The sequence below is a fragment of the Abrus precatorius genome, unplaced genomic scaffold, assembly GCF_003935025.1.
Source record: "Abrus precatorius isolate BTA unplaced genomic scaffold, Abrus_2018 Scaffold11, whole genome shotgun sequence".
Taxonomy (NCBI): Eukaryota; Viridiplantae; Streptophyta; class Magnoliopsida; order Fabales; family Fabaceae; genus Abrus; species Abrus precatorius.
Window position 1 is genome coordinate 3,795,290 of NW_020874303.1, and position 11,870 is coordinate 3,807,159.

General features: G+C 30.5%; 1 protein-coding gene across 1 annotated transcript; it reads left to right on the plus strand.

Moving 5' to 3' along the window:
- Positions 1-7,382: 7,382 nt before the first annotated feature.
- Positions 7,383-11,616, plus strand: LOC113855665 (organic cation/carnitine transporter 4-like). Its single transcript, XM_027487297.1, has 2 exons — positions 7,383-7,864; positions 10,278-11,616. Exons 1-2 carry the CDS (start codon positions 7,459-7,461, stop codon positions 11,453-11,455), a joined length of 1,584 nt encoding a protein of 527 aa, XP_027343098.1. The 5' UTR covers positions 7,383-7,458; the 3' UTR covers positions 11,456-11,616.
- Positions 11,617-11,870: the final 254 nt, after the last annotated feature.

The following is an 11,870-nucleotide window of genomic DNA, read 5'->3' on the forward strand; positions in this document are numbered from 1 at the left end:
ATTGTTAAATAGGATTTAAGGAATACATTGTAAGGTATCCTTTCAGGATAACCCTTTCCTCAATAATTTGATGCTTTCTTTGTGAAAAGAATATCAAGAAATTCTGGACTATGAGGAAGTTTTTTGGGCTCATCAGTATAAATCTAGTTGGCTTAGGCTAGGAGACAGGAATAATAAATTTTTTGATAGAGTTGTTATCAATCGTAGGTTTGCTAATTAGATTGGTACCCTTAGAAATAAGGATAATTCTTTGGAATTTGATCCTCTCAAGCTTCAGGACCTAGTTGTTAGATATTTTAGGAATTTATTTATTGATCATAATCCTGATAGGTATTCTCTCTATACTATTTCTAGATTTCCTTCTCTTAGGGCAGAAGATAACTTAGTTTTAAACGCTTATTTGTCTTTAAATGAAATTAAAGCTGCTTTGTTTAGTATAGGCAATATGAAAGCCCCTGGCCCTGATGGGTTACATGTTCTACTTTTTAAAAATCAGTTGGAGGTCTTGGCCTTTTTTATTTGTAAATTTGTATCTGATATATTTGATAACCCTAATAATATTGCCTCAATGATACAACAATTACCCTTATACCTAAAATTAATAATCCTGATTCTCTTAAATAGTTTAGACCTATCTCTTTATGCAATGTTAGTTATAATTTTATAACTAAACTCTTAGCCAATAGAATTAGAGGCGCTTTGCCTCATATCATTTCTGCCAGCCAAACCAATTTTATTCCTGGGAGACAAGGCATTGACAACACTATTATCTTGCAAGAGTTGTTGCATTCTATTAATACCCTGAAGGCTAGTAGTAGGTTCATGGTTATTAAGATTGACTTAGAAAATGCATATGATAAGCTTAAGTGGCAATTTATTGCAGATACACTTAAGAACATAAGTTTCAATAATAAGTTGTGTGATATTATTAGATATTGTGTGTCCTCTGTATCTATGTCTTTAAACTAGAATGGTTATAGGACTGAATCTTTTAAACCTGGCAGGGGTATAAGGCAAGGGGATCCCATTTTCCCTTACTTATTTGTCATGTGTCTTGAGAGATTTGCTCATTTTATTCAGGATAAAATTAATAGTGGTTGTTGGATCCCTTTTTCTGTTAGTAATGAGGGTCTTAGGCTATCTCATTTATTTTTTGCTGATGATATTATTTTGATTGTTAAAGTTGATAATTTGAATGCTGGGGTTATTTATGAGGTTTTGAATGAATTATGTTATGCTTCTGGGTTGTCTATCAATAAAGATAAATCTTGTGTATTTTTCTAAAAATTGTGATACTGGTCTGCCTATGGAATTGAGTACAAAGCTTAGTTTTAAATCTTACTCTCAGTAATTTAAAATTATTAAGACATGATTTTGCTTTCATAATTGATAAAATTAGGAAAAAACTTTCTGTTTAGAAAATAAATTCGTTATCTATGGCTGATAGAGTTACCTTTGCTCAGTCATGTATTATGAGCATCCCTAATTATTTTATGCAAACTGTCTTTTTCCCTAAATCTGTTTGTAAAGAAATTGATACTCTTTGTAAGAATTTTATTTGGCGACCCTTGGGAGGTAGGAAGTATCATTTAATAGGTTGGGATAAAATTTGTAGACTCAAAAGTGAGGGTGGTTTGGATTTTCGAAGGATTGCTTTGGTTAATCAAGCCTTTATCATGAAGCTCTGGTGGAGGCTTATTTCTTGTCCTTCTGAATTATGGTCCCAGGTCATGTGTAAGAAGTAGAAGTTTTCCTTAGGCAAAAGCCTATGATTAATACTAATAATAAAACCTCCCCTCTTTGGAAAGCTATGAGGGTTCTTTCGGTTAGGGATTGGGTTGGTCCTTAGGGAATGGGATGATTGTTAATTTCTGGAAGGATTTTTGGCTTCCAAATTACCAAAATCTGTCTCAATATGTTATTCAACCTTTTGTTGGAGAAGTTTTGAATGAACCTGTAGCTTCTTTTGTTCTTCAGGTAGATGGGATTAGGATAGAATTCACCAGGTCCTTCCTCCTTCTATCTGCAATTCTATTGCTAGCCTTGTTCCCCCTTTGATGAATCAGGATGAGGACCAATTTTTTTGGAAACTGTCTAATAATGGTATTTTTTTCAGTCAAATCAGCCTATTCTGTTATTTTTGGTCAATACTTAAGTGGGCAGGATGATAATCATATTTTTAAACTTGTTTGGGATTGGGAGTGTCTTCCAAAAATTTTTTCGTCGAAAAGTTGCTCATGGTAAGCTTTTGACTAATGAGGAAAGATATAGTGGCAAAATGTCTTCTTTCCCTTTGTGTACTAGGTGTTATGAAGCTCCTAAAATAGTTGTTCATGTTCTCAGATATTGTAATTGTGCCTCCCAAATCTGGAATCGATTTATTTCTCTCGACTAATGGTCTTCTTTTTTCAGTCTTGGTCTTCATAACTGGAAAAAGTGTAATCTCTCTAGTATCCAGTTTACCTTGTTTCCATCATAGAGTAAATTGTTTAATATAATCAGTTGGAATCTTTGGTGTAATAGGAACTGTGTGGTTATTTAAAATTCTCATTTATTCTATGATGCTTTGTTGAACAAAATAATTAATGATTTTGACTGTATGGTTCTTTGAGACAGGGGCAACCAGAATCATACTGTTGATGGTTTGGAACCTAGAAGCCTTGTTAAGTGGATTCCTCCTCCAAGGGACCAATTCAAGCTGAACACTGATGGAGCTTCTCTTATTTCTGTTGGTAGTTCTAGCTGCGGGGGTTTGCTGCGTGACCATAAGGGGACCTTTTTGGCTGGGTTTTATAAGGTACTCCTTCCTTATTCCCCCACTGCTGTAGAACTTTAAAAAATTTATTGGGGTCATGAGAGTGTTGTCTCTAGGAATATCAATGTAATTTAGGTTGAATGTGATTCTAAGGATGCTATTTCCTTAGCAACTAATGTTCAAAGTAGTGCTCATCCGTTTTTTTTATCATTGATAAAATTAGGAACATTCTTAGGAGATTTAAGTTTGTTAGACTAAACCATATTTTGAGAGAGGCCAACCATTGTGCTAATTGGTTAACTAAACATGGGACTGAGGATGACATATCTTATTTTACTAGGGCTCTCTCTTCCCTTGATCCCTCCTAATGCTGGATTCTTTAGGAGTTTCTTGGCCTAGAATGTTTGCTTAGGCTTTTGTATTTTTTTTAGACTTTTTGCTCTCTTTAATATAAAAAAAAATAAAATACAATCATATTATGTCTTTGGTGGGAAACTTCTCATGTCACATTAATGATGACAGTAAAGATATTAAACTAAGCTTGATTTAATGAATCAGCCTGCCTAACTAAAAATGCGGATCAAATTGAATGTTTTGGATCTGTTTGTTCGCTTAACCTGCTCCATTTTAACATGTCAAAATAAGGACCAATGGTAAGGTCGTACGGACTAACCTGTCAAACTCATTTTTAATTTTTAAAATTTAAAACTAATTATTTATTAATTAAATGTTAATTTTTATTAATATAATTTTATTATTGTTTTTGTATTTTTTATTTTTAATAAATTAATCCATTAATGTATTGATTCAACGATCCTTTCTTATTTTATTTTATCTTTGGTGGATGCATCATTATTCTACAACCCACCTTTAGATGAAACAGGGCAGACTAGCTTGTTTTTGAATAAGTTAAGACAAATTGACTCGTTTTAACCATTATTTTGATACTTTCGTTGACAATCTCCTGTTTTAACAACAAAATTTTAAGATGATATTTTAAAAAATTAATGTAAAAACGTGACAAAATATAGAATAAAGATAAAAAAAATCAACCTCTTTTAGTTTTAACAAAAAAGGATAACCAAAAATAGGAATATGAATTATTATAACAGGTTCATATTTAAAGACAATATCTCTATATTTTTTAATTCCTCACAGTAGTCATTGAAGGATTCCTATTTAGGGTTGATGCCGAAGTAGCACAAATATCGAACACTTTTATCAAATGGAGATCTAAAAATGTAACTGTATGAAGAGGAAGATATCAGATAGAAATATCTTTTAAGTAAATTTGAACTTTAAAGAGTATATAGTACCAGGTAAGGTTACAATACAAATTTAACTATACACAAAAACAATAATAATATTCTTACACTCACGATGGAATGTAAGATATATGTACGACAAAGTGGGATAAAAAGTGATAAAAATAAATAAAAAATGTGATAGATGATATAAAAATATATAAATAAATTTGAGAATATTATTATTAATACAAAAGCTCGAGACAAAACAAGAAAGGACAATTGAAGGGGAAAAAGAGTCAAAGCAACAACATGCAACCAAATAGAGATGCTAAGAACAAGAGGATTGTACCTTCAATGTGGCCGTGAAAGGAGACCTTTGATTAGCTGAAAGTAAAATGAATGAATAAATAAACAAATAAATAAAATAAAAGTTACAACACAAGCCAGCAGTTCACGTGAATAATTCAACTCTGTAAGATTGTAATAATGCAAAGCGCAAACACATTATCAGCTGTCTCCAGATAGTCAGAAATTGAGTCAATTACAAACACGCGGAAGCTTCCATACTTAGTTACCCCAACAGTTCATAAGTCAACATCAGCAATGTTCCCAACCTTTTTGTATTTTGATTATTAAAGGTAAAGAGGATACCCCATTTTTATGTCTCGTTAAAATATATTTATTATTAAAAAATAATTAACATATTTTTATAACATTTTTTATATTTTAATAAATTATAAACAGTTGAATGCACGGATATAAATGAAAAAAAATTGCATCACATCTAAGTAAAAAAAATACATTAATTATATTGGTATCCAAATTATATAAGTAAATGTTTTTTTTAAGTGTCTTACAGTTTTTATATAATTATTTCTTTTTATTTAAACTCAGTTTATGCTTTTTTATTATTCTCATACATCATACATCAGTGAATTACATGAGTGGTTTTTTATTTGTATATGGTAATTACCAATAATTAATATTAAAATGTCAAATTTTTAAAAAGTTACAAAATATAAAATTCAAAAATGAAAGTTTTTAACACAAATAAAGATATTAAGGAATGAAATAATAAACAATTTTAAAGTGTAAAAAATCGTTGAGAGTGATTTTTTAATAAATATTAAAAAAATTTAAAAATAAAATCATTAATAATATTTTTTAAAAATAAAAAAAGAATTTGTCAATAACAACTTTTTAACTTTGGCAAAATTTAATACTAATTTTATCATATTATAATCAAATTTAATAATAAAGTGGTTTATTAAATTTGAACATAAAAAATAACTATAATAAAATTTCACAAAATGAAAAGATAAAGAGATGAGTTATTAAAAATAATAGAGATAAAAAAAAATTTCAACTAAAATTTGAAAAATTACTTAAAAAAAAGCTATTATAACATTTTAAAAAGTACTAAGAATTACTTATTTTAACTACCTTATTAAATAAAATTGTTTTTGTTAAACAAAATTTTCAATTAACAAATAAGTTTTATCTAAGTAAAATAGTTTACTAAACATAATCGTAGAGTTTAATAAATTTTATTAGTTTATTTAGTAGTTAAGATAAAATTCAATAAAATAAAAATTACAGTAAAATATAAAAAAAAAAATGTGAGTAAAATAATCTTTTATATGATTGAGTATGTGGTACTTATGAGACAAGCTAATAGATAATAATATAAAATATATTTAAATAATAATAATAAATTATGCCAATAATAAATAACAGTAATACATTATATTTTTAATATTTTATATTGTTAAATGTGTGAAATATGAATAATAGAATAATATTTATTAATTTAAATAAATCACATATGAATTTTTAAAATATAATTTAATTTAATTGTAAAGAAATTTAAAAGGTAAATACCAACAAGTATTATTAAGTGATGGTTAAGAAATTAAAGTATAATATATATTTAAATGAGAAAATATTTATTATAAGTAAAATATTTAATTGATTAAAAACATTTAATATAATGTAGTAAATATTTATTGAAAGAATCTAATTAAAACATTTTATAACTAGATTAATCATTTCAAAAGCATATTTTAATTTTAAATTTTGAAACCAAAATGTAAAAAATTACTAAAAATGTTTATCTTATTAGGGAGAAAATATAATTAATGTAATTTAATGATCCCAATCTTATCGGGTATGGCATATTTATTTGAATACAACACATGGGAGCGCCTGAACCTTCCAAATTAACGAAAGCAAACAAGAGTTTCACAGAATGTCACTTCTAAATTCCAACTTAGACGGCAAGGTTAGGCTACCGTCCCTGCAAGTTGAATTTTTTTCATTTTGTTTCGACTCTTCTGCTATTTAATAATTATATAGTTATATCATTGATATAATAATATTTTATAATTTTTTTAATATACTTTTTATTACATTAATTATTTATTATTTATTTAATTTTCTTTATTTCTTTATCAAACACGCACATATATAAATTATATAATCAGAACTCACCACTGCTGTCAGTTGCATTGTTACCCCCATAACTGTGCCACCCACCATGTGACCCACCTCTTTACCCCACCAATACTTCCTTTGCTGTTTTGACATTAAAACTCGTACTTTTCGATCAAATGTACTTGACACTTTTACAGTTGAGATTAGTTTGTATAAATATTTTATTTATGATCAATATTTTTAAATTGATTAGTTAATAAGAATGCATGTTAAAAAGTTAAAATAAAAAGTATTATTTTTTCATTATCTTTGAATTATAAAAAAGTTAATATATTTTATAATAATTTAAAATATTTAATATAATATATTTAATTTTCTTAATATTTATATTTAAGTGCACGTTAAAAAATTAATATGAAATTTGAATCCTCGATCGTGAATATGAATTTTGTTCTTTCATCAATTTTTATTTGTTTCAATTATTATTTTTTAGTTTAATTTTAAATTTTAAATATCAGTATGTTATATGAAATTAAAGATCAATCTTAATTTTAGGATTAACTTAATCTTAATTTTATTTTAATTTTTAAATTCTAACACGCCACACAAATAAAAAAAAGTTTAAATGAATTCTTAATTGAAAATTTAAAATTTGATATTACTCTTTAGAGCATTACCAATTATGAATAAATTTTTTATTTATTTATAATAAAAGTGGGCAAAAAACAAAAGCTCCTTGAAGCAGTTAATAATACAGTGCTAGCTTTAAATTAATAATATTCTAAAAGCAGTATGTATATAAAAGTCCAACATGTTTATTCGAGTAACATGAAATTTAATCCTTAGAGTAATTATCCCAATTTAAATTAATGAGCCTAAGTCTAGTGACCACGTGCTATCACAATTTCTGTTTTATATATATGCACATATACAATTAATTACTAGCCATGTGTCTGCCTTCAAGTTGAACCCAAATAGCACAAAATAAACACACACAACAAAACCAAGCCAAAGAGTGCTGAGATGGCCGCCACATTATCCTCTGATTCCGATGACCTCCGTTCACCGATGCTTCCGCCATCATCGAAGTCGCCAGCATCGGAAAAGCTGTGCATCGACGAGATGCTGCAGAAGTACTGCGGGGAGTTCGGACGGTGGCAGCTGAAGCACTTCATCCTCACGAGCCTCGCTTGGGCTCTCGAGGCCTTTCACACCATGGTCATGATCTTTGCAGAACGTGAACCTGATTGGAGGTGCGTCTCTGGCGCCGCCTGTGACGGCGGAGGAAACATCTGCGACCTCTCGCCAAAGTCATGGGAATGGATCGGCGGCAGCGGCAGCTCCACGGTGTCGGAGTGGAGTTTAATTTGCGGTGAAAAGTTTAAAGTTGGATTGGTTCAGGCCGTGTTCTTCGCCGGTTGCATGATTGGTTAGTTGCTTCACTTTCTCTTATCTCTTTCTCTGTTATTTTGTTTTCTAGGTTCTTCTTCTAAAACATTCGTTTTGATCTGCATAATCTTGAATTATTTGATGAAAATTTGATTAAAAAAATTATAACAAGATTATTTTATTTGACTTTAGCGATTGGCATTGAAAAACGTGTCAAAGAAGGTTGTAGATGATAGTTTTTTATTCAATTTTATTGAGAAGTATAACAAATTTTATGCAATTTTAACTCGAAGTTTCGTCCTGGATATATTTTATTTTTTTAATGAAGAGTGAGCAGGGAATGAATTACAAAATTTCAGAAGGAAATATGAATAGTATTATGGATGGTTTTTGTTTACTTTTGGAGTTTTAGTGGTCCTTGTTTAAGAAGGAACCAATATTTTTATTTTTTGAATTTTTGAAATTTGATTATAATTATGGAAAAGGGCGAATGATGAATAGCGAGATAAGCGTGACAATAGAGATTCAGAAAATATTGAAAAGTCTGTTACCGGGTGAGTTGGACTGGGAAGTTGAGATTAAAGTCTAAAAAGTGTGAATCAGAAACGGAACAAAGCCAACCTTTTTGTTTGTCGTTTTCCCTGTTAGATTTATTTGGCTTTCATTTTTTAATTTAAGTTGTCGTTTTACCTGAGTGTACTGTTTTTGAATACTTGAATTTCAAAGAACGAGTGGATGACAACTTTTAACTTATTCATTTAGGATTGTTTATTTCACATATATCATTTTTTTTCTTTCCTTTGGGAAAAACGTTAATCTCTTTTTATAATTTTACAATAAATTTTTTAATTATTAATATAAGATAAAATAAAAAATATATAAGTGACAAGGATAATAAAAGAAAAAAAAGTGTCACAAACATGAAAGAAAAATAATATTTTATTCAATTTTTTTAACATGTAGAATATTGCACAACATAAATACATACATATATAACAAATGTTTATTAAAAATTATAAAATTTATTAATACTAATACATTTAATTACATTGAATTTTTTAATTTTTTGTTATAATTTCTTATATGCACTAATATTGAATCGTTATTTATTTTATATATCACTATCGTGACATTACTTATTTTTTTTAATAAATTTTAAGTAATAAAATTAGATAAAGAATTTCTTTTAACGCACCAACTTCTTTCTATGTAACAACAAAATGTTATCAAAGAGGTGTGTAGGCTCCATTGAATATTCAATACTCATCTCCGTGAGTGCTCATAGGGTATTCTTCAAAAATAAAAATAGCATGAAGCCCAATTAGTGTAGGCTGCAAATTCATAGGTGATGTCATGGTAGGAATTCAAATGGTCTTTCTCTTCCTCAACATATAATCAAAATATCATACAAATTAAGTCAATATTTAACTAAGCAATATTTTTTTAATGTGTATTGGTGTGTTCTTGAAGTTTTTAGTTATATTTTTTATAAGATACTTTATAATTTTATGAAGCATTTATTATACTTTTTTATTTGTTCATAATAAATAGAGCTAGTAGGAATCTAAATTAAAACTAAGAATGTAAAAATTGATAGTTGTTCAACAGAAAAAAGATATATTTTTCATCTTGAAATATGTTTTAAAAATTAAAATTTTTAACTAACTTTAATTACTTTTGTTGGTGTGTGTAATTTAGTTAGTATCGGATGGAGTATTACATGTATATTTGGTGAATATATATATATATAATGAACTATTAATATTTTTAATTAAATTCACATAGTTAGTTATATAGATAGATAGATATAGATTAGAATGAAGATAGAAAGAGAAATTGTGCTAGTAAAAAATGAAAAGGATAGGTATGTGCACATCATATAGTTATTAGTTTATCAGATAGTTACAATATGACCAATATGGCAGCCGGCGTGCAGGGATGTTGATTGAAAGTGCGCTCAATCAATAAAATTTTGACAGTGATTTGTTTTTATATTTGACAAACGTTGGTCCAAAATCGTCCATAGGGGTGTATGCCAAGAATATGCCATATTGAAGATACACATCTCCCTTCATTATTTCTGTTTATTAATTAATGATCAGCGTATTATTATTTATGTTTATACCGTAGGCCATAGCTCTCCAAGCCATGAGTGGAACCTTCAACATGAATTCATACTGGAACAAAGCTACTCTCACATGATGATCACTTTAACTACATAATTAAGAGAAATTAACTTGCATCAGTGTAAACATGTAAAGACTCAGGTGAGAGCAATAATATCATTCACGTAGAACATTAACTGTTTTATTTTTTCCTGTGATCCAACACTGATTTTCTTCCGTTTGCTAAACAATGGCAGACATTTAAATTAAACAGTTCACAGAGTAAGACTAATGACTAATGGCACATATATAACAACAAAACATTGACATTTGATATTGATATTTCAGGTGCTGGAATATTTGGTCATCTCTCAGACTCCTCTTTAGGAAGAAAAGGCACCCTCACAGTGGTTTGTGCCCTTAATGCCATTTTTGGGTGCTTAACAGCATTCTCCCCTAACTACTTCATCTACGTCCTCCTTCGACTCCTCACAGGTTTCAGCACTGGTGGCGTTGGTCTATGCGCCTTCGTCCTAGCCACCGAGCCAATAGGCCCCACAAAGCGCGGCGCGGCGGGGATGTCCACCTTCTACTTCTTCTCAGGTGGCATTGCTATTCTCTCGGGAATCGCTTACATATTCCAAACATGGCGCTATCTTTACATAGCTTCCTCCATCCCCTCCATCTTCTACATTATCCTTGTCCTTCCCTTTTTATCTGAGTCCCCAAGATGGTACCTTGTTCGTGGTAGAGTAAGTGAAGCCACGAAACTCATGTCCACCATTGCTTCCTCCAACGGGAAGCACCTTCCTGATGGTGTTTTCCTCGCTCTTGATGAAGAAGCATCGGAACCCAGCAACGACGGGTCGGGCTATGACATAACCTTGAAGAACCAAAGCTTGGAAAATAAAGATGCACACATTGGGTCTATATTAGACGTGATTCGTTCCCCTGTTACCCGTGTAAGGTTGGTTCTAGCGGTTGTTCTTAACTTCTTGGGATCCGTAGTTTACTATGGTCTTAGTTTGAACGTCATGAACCTCGAAACCAACCTTTACTTTAACGTTATATTGAATTCCGTGGCGGAAATGCCCGCGTTTACGATAACGGCGGTGCTTTTGGATAGATTTGGAAGGAAACCGTTGACGGTGGCGACGATGTGGTTTAGTGGGGTGTTTTGTTTGATGGGGAGCTTAGTGGGTAACGTTGGGGTGTGGAAGGTTGTGAGAATGGGGTGTGGTGTTTTGGGGATTTTTGGAATGGCGGGTACTTATAATTTATTGTTTATTTATACGGCGGAGCTCTTTCCTACTGTGGTGAGGAACGCCGCGCTTGGGAGTACAACTCAGGCGGCGCAGATGGGTGCTATTTTGGCGCCTTTTGTCGTCGTTTTGGGTGCTTGGATGCCGTTTGCGGTGTTTGCGGCGTGCGGAATAGTTGGAGGAGCACTTGCGTTTTATCTTCCGGAGACGTTGAACCAACCACTTTACGATACCTTTGGTGGAATGGAAGCTGGACTCGCTTGATCTGTTAGTGGCTGCTTGTGGTTAACTGTTACTGACCTTATTTATGTTTGATTTTGATGGACGCTTATGCGTGTTTGTGGTTACCGGTTTTTCTTTTTGTTTGGTTTGTTTTTGGTCAAATTTTTTAGATTAGAGAAATGGTACATATTTTCTAAGAATTTAAACAACTACGACCATGACAAAAAAGAAAAAAATAACTACGACCAAATAATTTTTTGTCCGTACAGTAAATGAAAGTATAATTAATTAAATTTCATTAAATGCACAAGCATCATCAATATTAATTGGTGTTTTTCTTTTCGCTATATAAAAAAGTTAAAAGCCCAAAAACAAAAACTAGGACACAAATCTAGGAGACCAAGAGCTAAGAGAGTCAAGGCATACTGAGCATTGGTCGGGTTCGGTCTCAATAATT